The sequence below is a fragment of the Phyllostomus discolor genome, chromosome 9 (assembly GCF_004126475.2).
Source record: "Phyllostomus discolor isolate MPI-MPIP mPhyDis1 chromosome 9, mPhyDis1.pri.v3, whole genome shotgun sequence".
Classification (NCBI taxonomy): domain Eukaryota; kingdom Metazoa; phylum Chordata; class Mammalia; order Chiroptera; family Phyllostomidae; genus Phyllostomus; species Phyllostomus discolor.
In genome coordinates, this window is record NC_040911.2 from 68,207,146 (window position 1) to 68,230,565 (window position 23,420).

General features: G+C 39.8%; 1 protein-coding gene and 1 non-coding gene across 2 annotated transcripts in view; both read right to left on the reverse strand.

Annotated features, from left to right (window-relative positions):
* Positions 1-23,420, reverse strand: part of PCSK2 (proprotein convertase subtilisin/kexin type 2) — a 363,148-nt gene that overhangs the window by 116,845 nt on the left and 222,883 nt on the right. Inside the window, exons 3-5 of the mRNA XM_028524847.2 lie at positions 20,814-20,927; positions 18,548-18,656; positions 12,503-12,540 (exon numbers count right to left, since the gene is read on the reverse strand). Coding sequence (XP_028380648.1) covers positions 12,503-12,540; positions 18,548-18,656; positions 20,814-20,927 — 261 coding nt within the window. The remainder of the gene's footprint in view (positions 1-12,502; positions 12,541-18,547; positions 18,657-20,813; positions 20,928-23,420) is intronic.
* Positions 15,476-15,609, reverse strand: LOC114507166. The gene has a single exon (XR_003685436.1). It is a non-coding gene; the product is annotated as a small nucleolar RNA SNORA42/SNORA80 family (small nucleolar RNA).

The following is a 23,420-nucleotide window of genomic DNA, read 5'->3' on the forward strand; positions in this document are numbered from 1 at the left end:
CCAGGGGAAGGATTTGAGCTGCATGGATCCACCTCAAAGTCCACATAGTTTTGTTCACTGCCTGAGGGCTTTGATTTCCATGTGGAACAGTTTTGGGCTCATCCAGGCCATTGCTGGCCTCAGATCTAGTTTACTTGGGACTCCCTGAGCCTGCAGAGTTGGGGTAGTGGCTTAGGAGCAGTACCCCACCTCAACCCCTCACGAGGTTTGTGCATTCAGTTCTTCTCCAGGCAGAGGGAAAACACTATTTTTAAGGAAGAAAGCCTGTGTTAGTTTTCTATTGTTGCCTAATAAGTTACCACAAACTTAAGCAGGGTGAAAGCAGAAGTCTGATACCAATATCACAGGGCTAAAATCAAGATGTTAGCAGGGTGGTGTTTCTCAGGGAGGTTTAGAGAAGAATCAGTTTCCCTTGTTAATTCAGGCTGTTGGCAGAATTTGATTCCTTATGACTGAGATCCTCATTTCCTTGTTGGCTGTGAGCTAAGAGGCACTCCTAGCTTTGGGGCTGCCCGTATGCCTTGGCTTGTATCTCCTTCCTCTGTCTTCAGTGCTGAGTTGAGTTCTTCTTGTGCTTCGAATCTCTTCTATCTCTCCATCTATTATCATACCTCTTCTGCTTTCTCACTTTTAAGGAACTGTGATTCAATTTGGTGGATCTGGAGAATTCTCCCATTTTAAGTTAAACTTAAGTTCATCTGCAAAGTCACTTTTGCCATGTAAGCTCACATACAGCTTCAAGGATTAAGGCGTGGGTTCATTCATTCATTCATTCATTCAGCAAACAAAAAGTCATTGGTCACCTGTTTTGTCGCAAGTCATGTGCTAAGCACTGTGAGTGTGGAGAATAATAGGCACAGGCCTTGTCTTCACTCAAGGGGACAGAGATGGAATGCCTGGGTAGTGATGCCATAGGCACTGGCCTGGATTCCTTTCCCCGGGTCAGTGCACTCAGATTCCAGTTCTGGGAATGTTGGTTGCTAAAAAATCACCACTGTGTCCTTCTCAGAGTAATTGTCCTTGGACAAATGGGAATCGACAAGCCCAGGATGTTACACAGGTCTCAGGGACTACTGGAAGTCAGTGACTGACTGACACAGGATTACAAAATTCTGGTCCTCTTCTTTGAGGAGGGACCTACTCTGTATGTGATTCGTGTTCCAGAGTTCCCTGAGGGATCAGGCTGAAGCTAGACTCTACCTTCGGCTGGCCTGCTTTCCTTCCTTTCCTTCCCCTGGGGACACTCACCCAATGAAATCACTTCCCCATCTCAGATGTCTTCAGGAGATCCCATCTAAGGTAGTTAGTAATTATAACAACCAAACTAATCTCTTTCACCATCTATGTCTGATGTGTGTTTATGTGTACTGTGTATATTTTACTTTTGTAACAATAAAGAAACATAAATGTCATGCTTTCCATAGGTTCATGCACCCATGTCTGAGACTATATTTATAAAGTGTCCTTTAGAATTAAAAGGATTTTCAAACAGGCAATAGGTTAAGTACTTTGCATTCTGCTACATCTGTGACTTGGCTTAGAGTTAGATTAAAAAGTAAAGGAAGGCTATTCCTTATGAACATTTGGTATACTTTGTAATAACAGGAAAGTGGAGGGAAAACACAAAAAAGCAGAACAACATAGTAATTGCCAGCTTTTAATTTCTTTTTCAAAAGACAAATACCATATGATCTCACCTATGAGTGAAACCTAATCAACAAAACAAGTGAGCAAAATATAACCAGAGACACTGACATAAAGAACAATCTGCCAGTAACCAGAGGGGAGAGGAGAGGGGGATAAAGCAGGAAAGAAGGGGAAGAGTCTTCAAGGAACATGTATAAAGGACTCATAGACAAAACCAAAGGGGGAAAGGATTGAGGATGGGAGGTGAGTGTGGGTAGGGTGGGAAAAATTTTTGGCGGAAAAATGGAGACAATTGCACTTGAACAACTATAAAATAAGAAAACAAAGGGGACAAAAAAGATGCTCTCTATGAATTCATTATGTGTCCTTTAGGCAGGAAAGGAGGAGTGGATTAAAAGCATTAACTTAGGTTTGTACTCTTCCTCTTCTAAAGTTCTAGCTATGTAACCTTGGGTAAGTTGCTTAATTTGCAACTTGCACCCATTAACGTGGGGTGCTCTTTGTGACAGGAGCATTTCTAAGGACCCTATATACACTACTGAATTGACTTTTCACAAGCACCAATAAGGTCAGTATTATATTAACTCATTTTATTTATTTATTTTTAAAATATATTTTATTGATTATACTACTACAGTTGTGTCATTTCCCTCCTTTATTCCCCTCTGCCCTACACAACCCCTTGGACCTGTATCCCCCCTCCACCTTTAGTTCATCTCCATGGGTCATGCATATAAGTTCTTTGGCTTCTACATTTCCCATACTATTCTTAACCTCTCCCTGTGTACTTTGCACCTACCAAGTATGGTTCTCATTCCCTGTACCTTTTCCCCCCATTCCCACCGCCTCACTCTCCACTGATAACCCTCCATGTGATCTCCATTTCTGTCAATCTCTTCCGGTTCTAATTGTTTGCTTAGTACATTTTTCTTTCTGTTTTTATGTTTGGTTGTTGATAGTTTTCAGTTTATTGTCACTTTATTGTTCATATTTTTTATCTTCTTTTTCTTAGATAAGTCCATTTAACATTTCATATAATAAGGGCTTGGTAGTGATGAACTCCTTTAACTTGACCTTACCTGGGAAGCACTTCATTTGCCCTTCCATTCTAAATGATAGCGTTGCTGAATAGAGTAATCTTAGATGGAGGCCCTTGCCTTTCATGACTTGGAATACTTCTTTCCAGCCCCATCTTGCCAGCAAGGTTTCTTTTGAGAAATCAGCTGATAGCCTTATGGGAACTCCTTTGCAGGTAACTGTCTCCTTTTCTCTTGCTGCTTTTAAGATTCTCTCCTTATCTTTAATCTTCAGTAATATAATGATGGTGTGCTTTGATGTGTGTGTGCTTCTTTGGGTCCAACTTCTTTGGGACTCTCTGAGCTCCTGGACTTCCTAGAAGTCTATTTCCTTTGCCAGATTAGGGAAGTTCTTCATTTTTTTGTTCAGCTAAGTTTTCAATTTCTTGTTCTCCCTCTTCTCCTTCTGGCACCCCTATTATTTGTATGTTGGAATGTTTAAAGTTGTTCCAGAGGTTCCCAAGCCTTTCCTCATTTTTTTTGAATTCTTGTTCCTTCATCCTGTTCTGGTTGAATGTGTATTTCTTCCTTCTGGTCCAAACTGTTGATTTGAGTCCTGGTTTCCTTCATGTCACTGTTGGTGCCCGGTACATTTTCCTTAATTTCACTTTCCATAGCCTTAATTTTTTCCTCTATTTTATGACCATACTCAACCATTTCTGTGAGCATCATGATTACCAGTGTTTTGAACTCTGCATGTGATAGGTTGGTTATCTCTTCATCACCTAGTTGTATTTTTTCCTGGAACTTTGATCTGTTGTTTCATTTGGGCTATTATTTTTTGTCTTGGCATGCCTATTACATTGTAAGGGGTGGAGCATTAGGTATTTGCCAGAGTGGGGCAACCCATGTGGTTTGGTTGTGGCACTGTATGTGGGGGAGGGGTCTGAGAAGGAACAATGCTTATCGCTCTACTCTCTGCTGGCTTTCAGTCCCTTCCTCCATTAACCACAAGCAAATTGAGCCCTTCTGGTGCTGATTCCCAGGTGGATTGTTTTGTGTATCTTCTAGGACCCTGTGGGTCTCTCCAATGAACTCTCCTATGAGGCTGGCCATTTCTCCTGTCGCCTCAATCCCCATGGGTAATTTGGTCAGAGGTTTTGAGGCTTTATTTCCCCATGCTGGAACCCTGAACTGCATGGTCTGTCTGTCTCCTCAGTTATTGCTTCTGGTTTATCTGCACACAAATGTAGGACCACCCACTCTGCCAGCTGCTGCCTCGGCTGGTCTGCTAGCTACTGTCTTGCCAGCCCAGCCCTCCAGGCACCCCAGCTGCCTATCTCTGGCCCTCCTACTGGTCTGGATGAATGTTTCTTCTTTAACTCTTTGGTTGTCAGACTTCCATACTGTTCGATTTTCTGTTAGTTTTAGCTTTTTTTTTTTTTTTAATTTGTTATTGCCCTTTGGTTATGCAAGAAGGCAGGCACAGTGTGTCTACCTATGCCTATATCTTTGCCGAAAGATTATATTAGCCCATTTTTGAGGTGAGACACAGAAAGGTGAACTTTTCTAGGGTCACAAAGCTAGCAAGTAGCTGGAGCAGGATTTGAACTCAGGGAGTCTAATCTCAAAGCCCTTAACTTTCATAGCAGAACTGTGGCTTTAAGGAAATACAATGGGGAAACAGGCACATGATGAAAGGGAAAGAGTAAAATGCATGTCACCTTAGTAGGTGCAGCATTTTTCACCATAGCTTCAGCAAATTATTATAAAGTAATTATTTGTAGGGTCTGCTCTAAGCAAAGCATGGCCACCAAAGGTTTTTTTTTGGCTCTCTCAGGTAAAAATACAAGGTAGGAAAACTAGTGAAATGTTTTACATGCTGGGAATTCAATGAGTGTATACTAATATAAGAAAGAGAGTAAAAGAGAAACAAAGATAGTGGAGAAGACACTTTTTATATTTGCATGAATGACTTTTATGGCTTATCATGCAATATAAGTATTGCTATACTTGTCCTATTTAAATATTAATCAGTCTAAAAACCTGGAGCAATGAATGCAATCATACTTCACAGCACTGAAGTCAGTCAGGGCTGAGGACTGGTCCCATCCCTAACAGTTACCTTTTCATCATGGTGGCCACCTGCCTCCTGGAGACTAGAAGTGCACATGGCAGCTGGGCTCCAAGGCACTTCCTTCAGGCTCTGCTCTGGCAGCCCTTTAGAGTGCTCCAAAGGCCCCTCTTTGGAGATAGTCACCTGTTAGGAACCCACCAAAAGAATGGAAAAGTGTAGTCCTTAGGGATGGGCTTATTAATTAATTTATTTATTTTAGTAAAATAGCATATCTGGAATATAAATAATGTTCCAAATTTTGGACTGAGTTAAAGGGCATAATACATCCTTCCCATCTGGGAACTTAATTGCATTTCTACCAAACTGAGGAATTCTAGACATTCCAGTAATGAAATAGCTCTTGGTTATTTGCATGCAAATACCCATACTGAGAATCATTAGTCAATATATCCTGTAGGCCTTTAGCTAAAGGGACCTCATTTAGTTCTATGGTCCTTTATTTCCCTCATCAGGGACATGCATTAAGGGAATGGGTGGGGGCATTACCTATGAGGTAGCTGAGAGCTTGGAGTGAGGATTCTGCATGCTAGAGTTCCCCATCATTAATGATAGAGACTCATCAAATGATTTAGCTTCTGATTTTATTTGCAATGTATGAATGATGAATTAATAGTCAATGCAATTTAGCAAATATTAAATGTCTGCTTAGCACTGTACTAAACGTTAAGGGAAACACAAATGTTAAAAAGTACACACTTTCCTACCAAGAACTTGTGATCTAGCCCTGATGTCATCATATGTTATTGGGAGATAGCATTGTTGAATGAATAAAATGAATGAATGAATAAAGTGCCAAAATGAATGATGAGGTTAATTATAAGAATCTGGGACTGTTTTCAAAGAAATACAGTTATGAGGTTTATCCCTATATATTTGGATTTAGTAGGTCTGGAGTAGGGCCAGAGAAATCTATATCCTCTTAGACTGGGATGGGCATCAATTACTGTCGGAGGACCAAAGAGGAGGCCTAGCATGGGTAACTATAATAGTTGCTGCATAAAAAACAACCATAAAATGTCAGTAGCATATCACAGTAATCTAGGCACAAGATAACCTGGGCTAGGCTCAGCTGGGCAGCTCTGAGGATCTTGGCTGGGCTTGCTTACTTCTGGTGGTTGGCTGGGGTCAGTTGGTATTGGCAGGAATCCTCTGTAAGGCAGCTCTGCTTCTTACTGAGGTTCTGTAGGTTGATCTAGGTGGCTTTACTTTGGGTTTTGGCAGCTGGGGTAGCTTTTCTCCATGTGTCTCTCATCTTCCTCCTGGGTCCAGTGGGCTAGCTTGGGGATGCTCTTCTAATGGAGTCGGTAGAGGCATAGGAGGGCATGTGGGAACACAAAAGGCCTCTTAAGGCTCTGAACTGGCACTCTGACACTTCTGTATAACTTTATTGCTTAAACAAGTTACATGGCCCAACCCAAAATCAAGGGGTAGAAAATATACTTCCCCCTTTTAGAGGTAGGTCTGCAAAGCCCCACAGCAGAAGCTGAGGTCTAGGGAAGGATAAGTTGGGCCAATGCAATCTTCAATATTTGCTGCACACAAGAATTTGTGGAAAAACTGAAGGAGGAGCATATGAATCTATACAGATTCTCAGCACAGGATGTTAGCCCTGCTCAGAGGGTGACCCACAGTTTCCAAGCTGAAAGATGGAGGCCTTAATTCAAGAAGTGGTCCATCCTTCCTGTCATCAGGGAAAAACCTGGTGTTCCACTCTGTGATCACTTAAACATAGGAGATGTAATTTTCCTTGGCCTGGAGAAAACTGCATTTGGAAAAATTGCCATCTTAGAATCCCTTCACTTACTTTGAGGATTAGACCTCCCTTATAAATATCCATGAATATTCTTTTAGCTCAAAGAACTGAAACAGAGAAGAGTAGGTGAGAGATTCTGCTGTGTTTGGGACACTTTTCTTCATTACATCCCTGGCCTTGGGCAGTGGGTCTTCTCTTTCCATTTATCTTCTGGTGCTTGGCTGTTCTTTTAAAAATGAAGCTTTTATATTTTCAAATAAATCTTTGAGGGTTATTTTGGTAACTTCTGCTCTTTGGCTTTTGCTTTCCTAGCCTCAAAATCTCACACTTAGTTTGGATGAGGTCCCCTTTTCTTCTCTTTGAGAACTTTGAATGTATTGGGGAGGGCACTGCACAATTGCACTGGTTTCCTAAGGCATGATCATGCTTCATCAGGACAACCTGCTATTGTGCATAGTTGGTAATCTCAGCTTTTTTGAGAGGGAAGTCAATGTTTATTAAGCATCTGTCATTTGTCATATCCTATACACATGGTATCTTAATGATACCTCACAACAAACCTGATGATATTCATTTTGCCATATCACAAATGAGGAAATTGAAGTTCAAAGAGGGTTAATAGGTTAGTGTAAGGTTGCACAAATATGAATTAGGGAGCCAGGCATTACAGTCAGGTTTGACTCAGTTTCCACTGTTATTACACTGTCAGAACCTTACTCACTCTTGCATGTGGTCCGACTTCTGTCAGCATCTGCAACTCTTCATCTGAAGGCTCTCTCTGTCTGCTGTCCCTATTCTACTTGGATAATAAGCAGGCCAGAAGAGCTGGGGAGTCCAAGCCCGCCCATCTTCCCATGTTGTGCCCACTCGTGGGGCACAGCCCCTCAACCAGTAATTGACAAGAGTTAATGGATAACTCTGAGTGGCTCTGTCTATACTGCTACCCTGAGTTCTGTGGTGAGAGTATGTTCCTTTGCCCTCAGGGGTATAAGCTTGTAACAAACCCCTTCTCAGTGCTTTCCTTCTCCGCAGCTGGTACTTTCCTGGGGTCTTGTCTCAAATAAACTACTTGCCATCTAATCCTTGTCTCAGGCCTGCCTCTGAGAAAACCACCACCCACAGCTCGAAGACTCTCTGGATTTAGCAGAACCACGAGCGGCTCTTCACCTTTGTAGCTTCAGCAGAGCAGGTTTTGGGCAAAGCAGGAGGTGCTTAGCCCCACCACACCCACCCTGCAGGACCTACATCCTCAGTCACACTTTCCATGTTCTTGGAGAAGTCCTGCTCTATTCCTGAAGAGCCCCTGGACTTTGGAGCAGTGCTGTAAAACACAGGCACATGATCATCACTGTTGGGGCCACACAGGAAATAGATGAACAACCTTTTTGCTTGCTAGCCTCTCATCTGTGAGACACATCCCACACCAGTGCCCTTACTGACCTCAGGCTTCTCTAGAGAACACTTGTGTCTGGCTTTTCTTTCTTCCTCTGAAGCTTGCATATAGCAGGTCCAATACCCAGCAATCAGATTGTATTAGTGTGTATATCCAGACCATTTTCACGGAGAGGATGGGGTATAAGGAACTCTGATTTTGATTTGATCTAAAATGGTTGTCTTGGCCAATATTCATTTCATGTTATTACTATAGGGATGAAAAAAAGGAGACTTTTAATTATTTGGGATAGTGAGCATTTACTACTGGGACTGAATCCCTTAGACTGAATTCAATCATTGGACAATAGAATAATAACTCAAGCAGCTGCTATTATCCTTTGCTCCTGTTAACAAATTAAATATAGATTTATTGAATTAAATTAATGCCAATGACTCACATTTATATTGATTTACAGTTTCCAAAAGATTTTAATTCTCAGTTTAAATAGAAAGAACACCAGACTACTAGTATACTCTGACTCTTCTCTATTAATGTATGGAAAAACAAGCTTTGAAAATAATTCTGGTTTGGGAACATTTTGCCTGGTTTGATTATGAAGAAATTTTTGTCATCTTGTTTAAGAGATTCTTCTTGGAGTTTTTACTCCTCACTGAAAATAATCCATAGCAAGAAGGAATTTCCCCAACATAGTTCATTTCTGTTTACTTTAAACCTTCAATAAATTCCAAGTCATCCTCTTTGTAGCAGATGTTGCCAGCACCCAGCCTATATACTTTTGGCCTGTCTCCTGGTGAACTCTGGCTGCCTGTACCTGCATCTCTTTGAAAATGGCTGTGGGAAGGTAGGATGTGCTGTGATATTAATGTCCCCTGGGGTGAGCCCTCAACCAATGAGTGACAGAAGTTGCTGAATAAATACTCTGGCTTCCTAGGGTATCACATCATGGGTGGGATAATTCTGGCACATATTCTGCACTGTCCCTCAGATTCCCCAGTGGAATGAAGTTTCCAGCTGCTCCCTTACTTGATTAGGCACCATTTATTAGCTTCCTTCCCTTCCATATTTCATTCCCCCCTCTATTCTTGCTTCCTGGGATCACCTCCCAAATAAACTGCTTGCCCTCAAACGCTTATCTCAGGGTCTGTTTCTGAAGGAACCCAAACACAGACCTCCTCAAGTACATTTCGCTAGAAGTACATCAGGCTAGCTCATCACATCCAAGCCATTAAGTCACCTAACTAGGTGTGAAGCTGTGTGTTAATCCTTTGCTCAACAATTTTGAGCTTATCACTGTCCACTTAACTCATTGCCTCTACTGGGCAGGTCTACTCCACTTGCCGTTCTCATTCTGATAATTATAGTATATAATTTTTAAATTAGAAATAAAAAAGATAAATTTGGTATTAGATTATAAAGTTGTAATTCTCACCCTACACTGGATGAGAGCGATACTGAGGCTGGTAAAAACCAGTTCAGGTTGAGGTTTTCTGCTGAGGAATTAAGAATGATATATTTGGATGTTCAGTTTTTCTCACCTATATCAAGATATAGAAAATCTTGTGATTAGATTAGAAAATTCATAATCTGCTATGTAATTAGATATAATTTTTCATAAGGTTCCAAGCATTTGATACATATTAAAGACTAGGACTTCCTCTGGATAGAAAGTTGTAAAAACACACAGGTTTTGTACAGAACTTACATTTTCTGTTCAATTCTTACATGTCATCTACTTTAAGATTAGTGTAGACTTTTGTTACCTCCTCTAACCACAACTCTGCCAACTGGTCATCGCCCTCCTTTTAAATATTTTCAGATATGGAGGACTCGTTACTTTCTGGGAGAGCTAATTCCTTTTACTTATTAACTTCACCATTGGACAGTCCTTCCTTGAGTGAAACTAAAATCTTTCTCCTGCAATTGTCACCACTAGTGGGAATTTTCTTGGAGAAATTATTGATTAGTTGAATGCCTCATCCCACCGAGAACTGGAATATTTAAAAACATAGTTAATGTGCCCCTGAAGTTGATTTTTCTCTCCGTCTTTTAGTTTTCCTTCGTAGATTGCGGTTCAGAGTCCCTCTACCAACCCTTGTCTAACCTGTCACTGTTCCTCTTAGAATGAGACACCCATTGGAAACAAACAGTTGTCAAACAATTGGAGATTGAAGAGTTTAAATAAATTGCAGCATGAGGAAATAATGGCTAGCCCTATAATAATGTTTTGAAGAATATTTAATGATATGAAATTGTTCATGACTTAAGTGGAAGGGGCATTCTGTATATGTCACAAGAGCCAATTTCATTAAAAATATGCATGTAGAAATGAAAGTTTGAAATATGTTAAGATATTAAGAATGTTGATATGGTTTGTTCTGACTCTGTTTTATGCTTTTCCAAATTTTCTACAGAGAACATATATTTATTTTTAATTAGAAAATTGGTTTTTCTGGGAAGAAACATAGAAAAAAGAGAAAAAAAGAATACAACACTCAATAGAGCCCATAGAGTTTTTCAGGCATATTCTGATATTGCAGAGTAGAGAGGACTAGTACTTTGCAACTTCAATGCTTTTGCTTTCCCATTTTGGCTTAGGGTTTTTGGCAGCTGAATCATAATGTCAGTTAGCATTGTGCCTTCAATTCATCGGAGCTCCAGATAATTTTTTCTCTCTTGAATTGTTATCTCTTTTAATCTGGCAATTGGCATTGGGAGAAAACCTGTCAAAAAAAACCACCTGGACTCTAGGCAGAGAGATGGGAAGGATGCCCAGGTCAGTTTTCAGGTACATGGCTTTTGTGAGGACTGGATCTGCAGGAGCAAGGTCAGCTTTCCAGCCCAACTGGCAGCCACCCACCTTGAAGTCCTACAAGCTGTAAGATGAAGCAACACTGGTTTGTGAAAGTGAGCTGAGCCCTATCTGGCTGCTCTGTGACGTGCTGGTTCCTGGAGATGGTAGAAACCCTGTGCAGCTATAGCTCTGCTTAGAGGAGAATAGGAATGGCTCTGTGTGCCACCCCCTGCAAGCTATTTTCTTTGCCATTCGTGTAAGTAAAGCCTCTGGGTATCAGAGCACTGGAGAAAGTGTACTACATGAGTTTCTCAATCTCTCCTTTGGAGAACTCTCTAGGGCCCTGGAATTACTGGGGAGGAAGAGAAAGGGAGGGCATTAGAGGAGGTGTACAAAGCTCTATGTGGGGCAGTCCCTTTAAAGAAGCAAAAGAGACAGCCAGGCAAACAGCTCCATGTGTGCCTGTGGTGGGGGAAAAAAGGACACAGAAGGAGAGGAGAATCATTTTCTTAGACTGTGCAGATGGACCACTGAGGCAGAATCTACAATTATAGGTGGTTCTTTACTGTCTTATTTACAGGAGTGAAATCTCATCTCCTGGAATATAGTTTGGATTAGTTTTTTGTCATGTCTCTTGGGTGCGCATTGGCTGGACTTGCAAATGATCATTTAATTTTCTTTTTAATTATTAAAAAGATGTTTAGCGCAATGTATACTCTTTGTAGATTTATAAGACCCATGTAGTAAATAGAAACCCAGCCATGGATGCTCTCTCTGATTCCTGATGCCAAAGCACTCAATACATGGAAAATCTCGGTTCGCTTTTTGCACTGTAGTTGCACACAGCTTCCCAGGTGAATGACCTGAAATGTTGACCCTAAACACTTCTGCTTGTTAACTATCTTTTCTCTATTGAAGTATGTGTTCTCTTAACTATGATACCTTTAACTACTAAAATAACATTTTTATATTTAGATCTGTAGCTTACAAAAGTATAGCCAAGTAATAGTCTAGAAAATTTTAAGTGAACACATCAGTGCTTGAATAGTGGACTTCATGGGGTTAAAATAAAGCAATTGCTTTTCTTTAAAGGGGTTGTAGTGTTCATCAGCAAAGCAGAGTAATTTGCTGGGTCAAAGTCAGAGCATGTGGCTCTACTGCAACAGCATTTACCATGACTTTCTGTTAATATTTCTTCCTTGTCAAGGGAAACTAAATGCTCTACATAGCATTGTGGGGAACAGTGAGTGTGCAGTGCTCATAAGCACAGAAATAAAAAAGATGATGTTCTTGCTTTCATACAGCTATGGTTGCAATGTGAGTTCTACATTTTTTTGGCATTTTGCCATCAGTTTTATCCAGCAAAAACCCAAGTGGCTCATTTCCACCCTCCAATTCAATATCCTCAGCTAGAGTTGATTTTATACCTTGCCAAGGCCCTCTTTTATTTGCCCCTCCTTGTCCCTTTTTTCTTGGGAGTCTGCTTTTCAGACCTCAAGTTTCCTTCTTTTCTTCTCAGAAAGCCATCAGCTTTTTCTGCTGCCAGGCACCATATCTTGTCTGTTTGTCTTTGTCCTGAGTTGTGGCTTCTACAAGATGGGCAGTTTTAGTGTGCATATGTGTGCATGCATGCAGGTGTTGCCATGTGTGTGTCCTATGTACACACATGTGTGTGCATGTGGGTGAATTATGTTCCTAATAACAAAGGATACCAGAACATTTAAGTGAACACATTTCCCCACACAGGTCAGGTTTTACTTACATAGTTTGAGGCCAGGTCCGGGTGGAGATAGTCAATTCCTGTGAAAAAATGACAATAGCACAGGAATGAAAGGTTAATACCCGCCACTGTCCTTAGGAAAGCTACTCTAGAAAGATCCCTTTTTTTATGTGCTGCCACTAGGAGACACTGGCCCCAGCCTTGTGTTTCACTTCCTGAGTGAGCATTGGTGGGCTGTACCGCCCAAGTGGAGAGACAGCTGCCACCAGATGCATCAGCGGAGTGAAGCCAATTAGAGCTTGGAGCCTCAGGATAACATTTCTGCCATAAATGTCAGCACAAAGGGGCTTAGTGTGTATAAGATAGATGGCTCATCAGGGTAGTGATCTAAGAGAGATTTGTGGAAACTCTGACATTTCTAATACATCAACTGACATTTCTTCTGAAATTAAACTGGTCCAGGGGAAGGAAAGCAATTATTATTTAATAGGGCCTGGATAGCAGTTGATTAGCAGAGGGTTCTCTGGCATAGATATAGTAAGAGTAACATGGCTGGGCAAGAAAAATGATTAGCCAAAGGTCAAATGATTAGCCAATCACCAAGTGATTGCCCACAAGGTGTCCTTAGTGGGAGTGGATGCTTGTTTTTCAGAATGTGGCTTTTCAGAAAGCCTGAGACCTCCAGTTTCCCAGCAGGTGGCTTGTGCTTGCTCTTGGACACAGACTACCTTGTTGCCCAGTAGTCATTCCAATGGTAGAATTATGGTCCTTGAGCTGCTAGCTTCCATCAGACACGTGGGGCTCAGAAAGCACACTGGTACTTCAAGAGCAAATTGAAAAGTTCTTCTCCAGGTCTGAGAGCCATATAATCATTGCAGGAGTTACATCTGAGCATCCAGCCCTCCAAGATACTGTCCAGGTTCCTGAACCACCTAGCATAATTGTTATAACTATAGGTTTTGGAATTCAAGATTTGAGTTTGAATTCTAGCCTTGCTGCCAACTGGCTGCAGAATTTCAAGCAAAGTGCTTGGCCTCTCTGTGCTTGCTTTCTTCTTGACCAGTATGGTGTGCTTGTCCCAGTTGTATTTAACAACTTTATTGGGTTGCAATATTCAAAAGTCAGAGTATTATTAAGTCTTTCATAGGTGTCATCTTCACTGCATGAATATTAAGGCCAGGTCATAGTTATAACTTTGTTCTACAAAAAGGAACTTATATCTGGATATATACAGTTGACCCTTGAACAATGTGGAGTTACACCAGCCAACCTCTTGGGCAGTTGAAAATCGACATATAACTTAAGTTGATTTTTCACATGTGCAGATTTCGAACCACCAGTTGACACTTGAAGAATGTGGGTTTGAACTGTGCTGACCAATAGAAAAACCTGTGTATAAGTGGACCCATGAAACCCAAACCAGGGTTTTTCAAGGGTCAACTGTATTTCTAAAAAATTTTTTTCTTCGTTTTTTGTTTGTTTGTTTGTTTTTTGGTTGCACAAGTTAATTTCTGCAAACTACTTCCTGGACTGGGTCACTGTTCTACAGAACATGGTTTATCTCACTGCTGCTATTTTGACATCCAAAACCATTACTGTTATCACACTGATTTCTATGGCTTGGAATAGTATAGCTGGTCACTTCCTTTCCTCTATTCTCATTCTCCTTCTCCTCCCACTCCCCTCTCAAGGACTGCCAAAGGACAGGGAGCAGAAGATTTAAAGACTAACATTTTATTTTATTCTTATTTTTTTAAATTATTTTATTTTTGTTTAATTACAGTTGTCTGCATTTGTTTTGTTGATTAGGTTCCACTTAAAGGTGAAATCATATGGTATTTGCCTTTCACCTCCTGGCTTATTTCACTTAGCATAATGCTCTCCAGTTCCATCTATGCTGTTGCAAAGGGTAGGAGCTCCTTCTTTCTTTTTGCTGTGTAGTAGTCCATTGTGTACCATAGTTTTTGATTCATTCATTTACTGATGGGCACTTGGGTTGCTTCCAGCACTTGCCCATTGTAAATTGTGCTGCTATGAACATTGGGGTGCATAGGTTCTTTTGGATTGGTGTTTCAGGGTTCTTAGGGTATAATGCTAGCAGTGGTATTGCTGGGTCAAAAGGCAGATCCATTTTTAGTTTTTTGAGGAAATTCCATACTGTTTTCCACAGTGGCTGCACCAGTCTGCATTCCCACCAACAGTGCATTAGGGCTCCCTTTTCCCCACAACCTCTCCAAAACTTGTTGTTTATTGATTTGTTTATGATGGCCATTCTCACTGGTGTGAAGTGGTATTTCATTGTGGTTTTAATTGGCATCTCTCTGATGGCTAGTGATGCTGAGCATCTTTTCATATATCTCTGGACCCTCTGTATGTGCTCCTTGGAGAAGTGTCTATTCAAGTCTTTTGCCCATTTTTTAATAGGGTTGTTTAAAGACCCACACTTTAAAAGTCTGCAGACCTGTGTTCTGGACCCTAATTCAGAGATGGTTAGGTTAGGCTGTGGGTAAAGTTGGAGAAGAGCACAAACTATGGGATCAACAGATCCAGTTTCATTTCAGGCTCAGAAACTGTAATATTTGTGCAGCTTTGGCCAAATGATGTAATTTCTCTGAGCCTTGGGTTTTTCATCTTTGAGATGGAGACATTATTTACTTTGCAAACAATTTTCAAAATTAGAGTCAATTCATTGAAAGTGTTTAGCTTATAGTAAGTAAACACTTGATAAATTATATTTCTATCATCATCATTAGTACCATTATCTACCACATTACTAGAGTTATGTGGATAATTCTTGAGCAAGCAGACATTTAAAAAAATCTACTTGGTTTTAGAATGTTGTGCTGGAATTAAATTATTGTATATATTTGCACACATTGGTTAAATTTTGTGAACTCATTGTTAGGCAAAAAATTTTGTAACATACAGATTAGGTAAAAGAAAAATCATGCACACACACATGCACACCCAGAGAATATTTTTTTTTCTAACAGAGAGTCAACTTTTTTTCTTTTCCATTGTGCAACCTGCTTCAGTGTCTGCAGCCTGTGGGCAGAAGCCAGGCAATGATTCAAGGCCACAGTTTGCTCTGGCATGGGACACTATAAGAGACTCAGGGTGGCAGTCCTACCATAAATTCAAACCTATACATGGGGAGTCAATTTTTAAAACATTGCTCCATGTTCTGATAGGGCAAGTTTTTTAGAGAGGAGTTCTCCAAGAAATAGCAGTCTCTTCTTTATGAAAGGGAAATATTGAAACAAAGAGATAATTTGAGATAAAAAAGAAATTAGAATTAAAACAAGATAAATTCAGCCTAATTAAACATCATTAATTAGGTTAAAGGGAAGACTAAGTGTTAAGTTAGAACAGAGATAAACTTTGGTCTGAAAAAGAAAAGATTATTTATAGAATTGTGAAGGATGACAGACACAATTCAGAAAAGTAATACCATTCTTCAGCACAACAAAAAAGAAAAATAGTAATGAACTAGAGCAAGAAAATGATTATCTGGTAATTAAAAATATTTTAATAGTTTTGCATATTTGATTACCTTTTTACGGGGGCTATATTAAATATGTCTGCTAAATCAGCTTATGTTTTCAATTCTTCTATTAGTAATACATTCATTTTCATTTTTCATGTATTTGTTTATTTTCAGCAATGAATAATGGGCACTATGTAGGTCCTAGAAAAACAATTTGGATGCTGAACCTGAGCTGTTGAAATTAATATAATATTATATGTCAATAATACTTTAATAAATAAAATGGGCTATTCACAAATTGAACTTTCTACATGCAGATAATTGAATATTTGCCAAGCTGGCCAAAATATAAAAAGCCAATGCTTTATAAAATATTATATTACTTTGCTCTTAGGTGTCAAGGTCAGCATCTTTGTCTGTCTTGAATCTTGTTTTGCATTGATATCTTGCTGAGAGTATATTTGGGAAATGATGCCATGCCATGAACATGTCCAGGCAGTTGAGAGAGAAAATACAGCTCTAATGTCCCCAGCTCATCCTCATTGTTTCTCATTTCTGGATGTTGGTGCAGAGGTGCCCAACTGAGAGGCATGGTGAGAGGCTGCTGAGCATCTGGACTTGTCCTCTATCACGTGGGAGGCCACACATGCCCCAAATGTGTTCATTTTGCTCTTAACCAGTGGATTTGGAGAATAGCTTGGCAGTCTTTTTTTCCTCAGTTGTCACACTGAATTAAAGATTGCTAAAAATCTTTTTCTTTCTCTGTATCAGAAATCAGAAATTCCTCTGAAATTTGGCCCTGAGACTGTTGATCCAATAGATGTGGTAGAGTGACACCTGCCCATTTCAGGCACAGACTTTACAAAGATTGGCAGCTTCTGCTTCTTAGAATCCCTGTTCTTGTGGGACCTTTGCCATTTGTAAAAAAAAAAAAAGTCCAGCTACCTTACTGGGGAGACCATGAGGAGTGGAGGGGCCCTGGGACTGCATGGAGTGGGGAGGGAGCCTCAGTTGAATCTAGTCCCAGCTGTCTGCTGACTCCAACTGCACTACAGACCCCAGAAAGGCCAGCGGCAGAATTGTCCAGCTGAGCCATGTCAGTGCACAGAACTGTGAGAGATAACAATACGGTGGTTGTTTAAAGCCACTTAATTTTGGGGTGGTTTGTTCTGCATCAGTAGATGATTAAAACAATGGAGAAGTTAAGAGTTTTAATTGGAAGGCAGAGAATTTGCATTTTTGGAATCCCAAAGGCCACTAATAAGCAGAAGACATAACATCAAACATATTCTGCCAAAACTTTCTGAAGGACTTGGCCTCTCATACCAGGAAACATGGAGCAGAGTCAGGAGTCATCTTTGCTATCTTCAGAAGGGATGATGGACACTCAGGCAAGGGGACTACAATTAAAGAGTCCCGAAACAGGTATCACAGGGCTGTTGGAGGTTTCACATGAGCAGTGTGCCTTTCTGTTGTCATTGTAGTGACACTTTTAGGGTGATTTTCTAATACCTAGCAGGGGGTACACAGTAGATATGCTGTGTAAAATGGTCATTACTATATACCCTAGGCAGGTTTCCCCTAAGCCTAAGAGCATCTTTTTTCCTGGGTGAGTTAGCCTCAGACATTTTGGTTTCTAAACCAAAACATGAGAAAAGAGATTATTATAAGCTCCTGACAAGGTGCACACAGACTATTACATAGAGCTCCTTTTTTCTTGTGAAAGTCCTTGGCCACTGGGGGAAGCTTTTACATCCACTTCAAAACATTGAACACACTAGAAAACAGTGAGGCATTGTTTTTATGTTGCTATTTAATGAGCCCACACAAAGACAGCAGCAATTTTAATCCCCTTGTTTTCCCATCAATTCTGCTTCAAAGGCTTGCTTTAGAGAACATAGTGTTCTTTGAGGATCTTCAGAAGGGGGCATGCGTTGTAGGGGGCATGCGTCATAAAATGTTATCAAAGTCTGCTTTCTGAGGGTCATTCTGAAAGTAACAATAAAGTCAAAAATTCTCCAAACCCCCATCCTGCTGCCTAAAAGCTATTTCATGGATCTAGAGCCACACCGTCTAATAGAAATTTCCATGATAACAAAAAAAAAGTTGGCTTGAATTTCAGCAGCTATTAGACCCATATAGCTATTGAGAACTTGAAATGAAATTAGGAATTAAATTTTAGATTTTATTTAGCTTTAATTAATTAAAGTTTAAATATAGATAGCCACATATAGCTATTGACTACTACACTGGACAGTGGGAATCTACAAAAATGGATGGTAAATATAAAGAAGTTTACAAGATATTTTAAGGTAAGATATAAGCAGTGGCTTAATAAGAATGTTGAGTGACAATCAGGTTTCATCTGTTTATTTATTTTTTTAGTTTTTTTTGAATTTGTTAATGCAATACTTATTTGTTAAGGGTATTCTCAAATTTGAGAACCATGAATTTTGAGGAAGGTGAGAGTTTGGCCACAATACAGATGGTCAGGACCAGTACCTGGATATTCTGCCTTCAAAACAATGATTCTTTTCTATTCTGAAGGCATGCAAAGACACACTTGCTTCCAAATGATGTAAAGGCATTGAAATACTGACCATCATCCATAATTCCAATGGTAACACCTTTTCCTGTGTATCCCAGCTCCCAGGCTTCTGCTACATTCAAATCAAGGCCAGGAGTGCCATCAGCTTGTCCAGTATTGATCTGGTACAGGAAATTCAAAGCAGAGAATCTTATTAATTTGGTGTAGTAAAACACCTGTGTAAATGTTTGCTTGGCCTGCTCTACAGTCATCTGATATTCCAGAGCCAGTTCAAAGGCCACATCCTCCACGAACCAGAACTTTTGTCTGTTTCCCCACCCACCTCTTCTAGCCTTCTCCCTCAAGTTTCTGAAGTACACAATTGATGTTTTACAGTTTTTATGAGTTTGCAAACACAGTTTCAGTCCTCCCATCTTCTATGATCAGATTGTGATATTTAAACTTTTTACAGCTGCCATTGCAAAAACCCTTCCCCAACTTAGAATTAAGTGCTTACTTACTTATACCTCATGTTTTTAATTTAGCACATATTGTTTTGGATTATTCTTATTTAATATGATTTCCTTAGTACATACAACATCCTTTGCAAGAGGGAGATGTTCTATTTATGTTTGTGATTTCAGTACTACAATACCAATTGCTTAAAAATATTGGTTAAACTGAATTAAAGATAGCTGACTCAACTTCAGCGCATATTCTGATGATACATATAGGTATATATCATTAGAATACATGAGTATATATTAGCATATTCTAATGCTATGTATTTACTATCTCTATATAATAAATCCTCCCCCTTAAAAAATACAAAGGTGAAATAAAGGAAAACAAAGAAAAATCCCAAATAAATGTGCTCACTATCTTTTTTTCATGCATCTTTGTTCTGTTCAGAGTTCTCTCAAAGATGAATCATAAAAAAATAGTGACATCAGAGTTCGTACTGGCAAAAGCCCACAGTGACCAATTGGCTATTCTGGAATTGCTAAAACATTATGCGAATGTCATTAGCATTCTTCATAAAAATGGCCACTCTTGCCCTGGCTGGGTGGCTCAGTTAGTTGGAGCATCATCCCATACACCAAAAGGTTGTGGTTTTGATTCCCAGTCAGGGCACATACCTAGATTATGGGTTTGATCCCCTGTTAGGGTGAGGCAACCAATCAATGCTTCTTTCTCACATTGATGTTTCTCTTTCCCTCTTTCTCTCCCTTCCTCCCTCTCTAAAAATAAATAAAAACATACCCTTGGTTGTAGATGAAAAAAAGAAAAAGGCCACTCTTTTTCTTCTAGGCATATGTTGAGCTTACACCTCTTCTTTCCCTTGGAAGTGAGAAGGACTGTGTGACTGATTTTGGGCAATGGAATATGAGCTCATGTGTTATTTGTCACATGTATGCAAAAGCCTTAGCAGCTAGTGCACAATTTACCCCTTTCCTTCCTTGATGTGCTCATGAAAGCAGGATCAAGATGGAGTAGCGGTGAAGCTTGATCAGCCTGAGTTCCTGAGAGATTATGAAACATTGGATGTATACATTGAGTGAAAAACTTTGATTTTGTTAAGCCACTGTGAGATGAAGGTTGTTATTGGAAGAAACCTAGCCTGTCCTGAGCAATACAATCATCCCTCTGTATCTGAGGACGATTGATACCAAAATCCGTGGATGTTCAAGTCCCTTATATAAAATGGTGTAGTATTTGCATATAACTAGTGTTTTGCATGTAGGTTACAGCAAGATATGCCTAAAAATCACTTCATTTGTGTGGATTCAGCATAGTGCTCAGCATGTGGCAAATTCAAATTTTGCAGTGAAGTTCCATTGAGCTGACTTTCTGCCATTATTTTAGTAAACACTGATAGGTGCTACTTTTGTCATTTTAGTCTTTGAGGTCTCTTGCTTATCTCTTGTGAAGTCACCTGAATCTTTTTCTTATGCCTGTGGTTTCATCATGTCCTTCCATTGCTCTGACTGTTGAGACCCCAGATAACTCTTCCCAGACCTTTGACTTGACTTTTACATGTTTTTGTAAGTCTCCACTCATATACTGGTGCCCTTTTTCAGAGTCTGGAAGAATATGATCTGCTGTTGGTAGTTTCTTTGACCCTAAGAGACCCTGGCTACTTAGCAGTTCAGAAGAAAGCAGATTAGAGAATGAGATGCTTGGGTGGTGACAGAAAATCAATATGTACCAGAGGAGACAGAGCAGTTCCCTGAGTTGGATGCTGGCTGTTATCCCAAAGAATTATGAGGAAACAGAAATGCATCTTTTATTCAAAGTCTCAAAATGAGAAACATTAGGAATAATACCGAGACACTTACCAAATACCACTGCTTTGTAAATAGAGGATCATTCATGTTGATGTCGATCTCATTGATATCTCTATACCCTCGCTTTTTTCGGTGGAATCCTTCTTGTTGCAAGGCCATCTTTACCTGGAATGACAATACTGAATATTAACTGAATATCCATCTAAACATCCCTCTTTTGAAATTCATTTCAATGAATTCAAGTTCTATTTGTATATAAGATGCTTTTTTTCTTTAGCTGAAGCCAAACTCATCTGATGTACACTTTATGATTATTTTCCAAGAGCATTTACTTCTTTCAGTGAGCAAACAGGCTTGGTGATGGCTCTAAGTGAGTTTCCTTAAAATAAGAATTAGATGGGGAAAAACACTCTCAGAGAAGATAAGTGGCAGGGTCATTAAGTAAAATAAAACAAAGCAAGAGAACACTTCTTTGAAGAAAAAGAGAGTGATGTGGATTCAGGGAAGAAAAAAATGAAGGCTTACAGATCATTTTTCTGGAAGGCTTCCCAGCCTTTCCATTTGTTAACAGTACTGTGCTATCACATTTGGGAATCCACAAAAACCAAACCAAACAAAAAACCTGTGTGGAGAGACAGTAAGTCCATAGCAAAGCTCTAGGAGGTAACTGAGGGATCTTTGAAATTGATGGATAGTGCTGCTGTCCTTGCAATAACACTTCATTCAGGACAGTAAAACAGAACCCTAAACCATTGGATGGAAAGAAAACTTAGTAGCTGAACTAATTCAATCAGGGTCCTAGCAAAAGCTAGGCTATGTCTCAATCAGAAAACTTTCACTTGGGCAAAAACTAATTTATCATCCAATAGTTGTGGACAGTCTCTGAAGTCTACAAACTCAAGGACTATAAAAATGTATTAAAAAGTGTGTGCTGAATACTTACTGATTTTTAAAATTATATTTTGCTGCCCTGTATTTATTTCTTCTTTTTCCAAATCTTCCCATTATATCTGAGGGATTACCTTGAGTCCACTGGGTTCTGTGTTAGTGGGAGTGAAATTTGAGTCACCTGCCTTGCTGTAAAGTAGGAGTGTCAAACTAATTTTCACTAGGGGCCACATCAGCCTTGTGGTTGCCTTCAAATGGGGTGAATGTAATTTTAGGACTGTATGAATGTAACTATTCCTTAACAGTTAAGAGAGAGCTTGGTGCTGCCGCTGGGTAGAAACAGGGTGCTGGGCCAGGTAAAACAAGGTGGAGGGCTGGATTCAGCCCACGGGCCTTGTGTTTGCCACCTATGCTATAAAGAAACTGAAGGCCCCCTCTGCCTCAAAGGTGCCTTAGTGAGTATTTCTTTTCCAGGATCTGAATCCTGTAGCCAGCCCTGGGGATCTCTCAAGACTAATCCTTCAGCTTCCCATAGATTGTGAGTTCCCCATACATTTCCAAAACATTCTCTTTTGCTTAAGTGATACAGAATTAATTCCTGTTGCTTGCAATCAAGAACTTTGATATGGGACAAGAGGATCCAAATCAAGAGTTGTGGTAGGTAGGGAAGAATGACGAGATCACTGATGTGGCCAAGACCCTGCCCTTCTCTTCCTACTTCTCTGGATGTGGAAGAACACAATGGGAAGGTAGTTCCTCATTTCTTGTTTACACACTCACACAGAAGACCTGGGGCTCATTTGCCAGAAAAACTCTAAACTCTATGCAAAATTCGATACATGTAGAAAAGAAGTGGTAATTGTGGTAATTGCTTTATAAATTCTTTGGAGGTATTCCAGCAACAGACACTCACTGTGGCATGGTTTTAAAAACAAGTTATCGAAAGAAGTAGCAAAATACTTAAAATGGGATAAATGGATATTTTTTATAATGGCAAAGTCTGGACACAATCAGTGCCCACCAAATGGAGATAAGTTATTATTCAAATATGCATGTATATATATATATATATATATATATATATATATATATATATATATGAATGTGTGTGTGTATTTGTATTATGTGCGTGTTTATATATATAAAGATTGTGTATATATATATATATATATATATATATATAAAATCTTATCTGAGAAGCAAATGCTAAGATTAGATTAAACATGCAAGGAGATTATTAGGAGAAAAAATGCAAAAAACTGTGTTGCAAGTCTGGCTCCATGAAAGGGAGAATGTACAACATTGGGACAGTGTCATTGACTGCCCCATAATCTAAAGAAGGTTTGGCAAGGCTGTTGGGGATCCAAAGTCAGTGATGAGAGGACCCCTGTGTCTCCCAGGGGTAGGTGTGCCTCAGCACTCTTGTGGAGCTCGGTCACTGGCTGGAGCAGCTGTGGCCATCGTGGTCTGTTGCCAACATGGTGACAGATTTCAGAGTGTAGCAGCTGCGGTCTTGGATCAATTACTCTCTCTGGAGTCAGAGGTCTATGCAGCATATTCTCACAACTTCCACAGAATATATACATACATTTATATATGTGTCTGTGTGTATTCATTACTGTAGAACATTTAAAATGTCCAAGTCAATGTAGTTTTCAATCTGAAAAGAACCAGACACACTCCTCTTAAAAGCTCACTTTTCTTTACTGTGAAAGGAAATATAGTAGTGCCCCGTTATCCCCAATCCAAGATTCCCAGTGGATGCCTAAA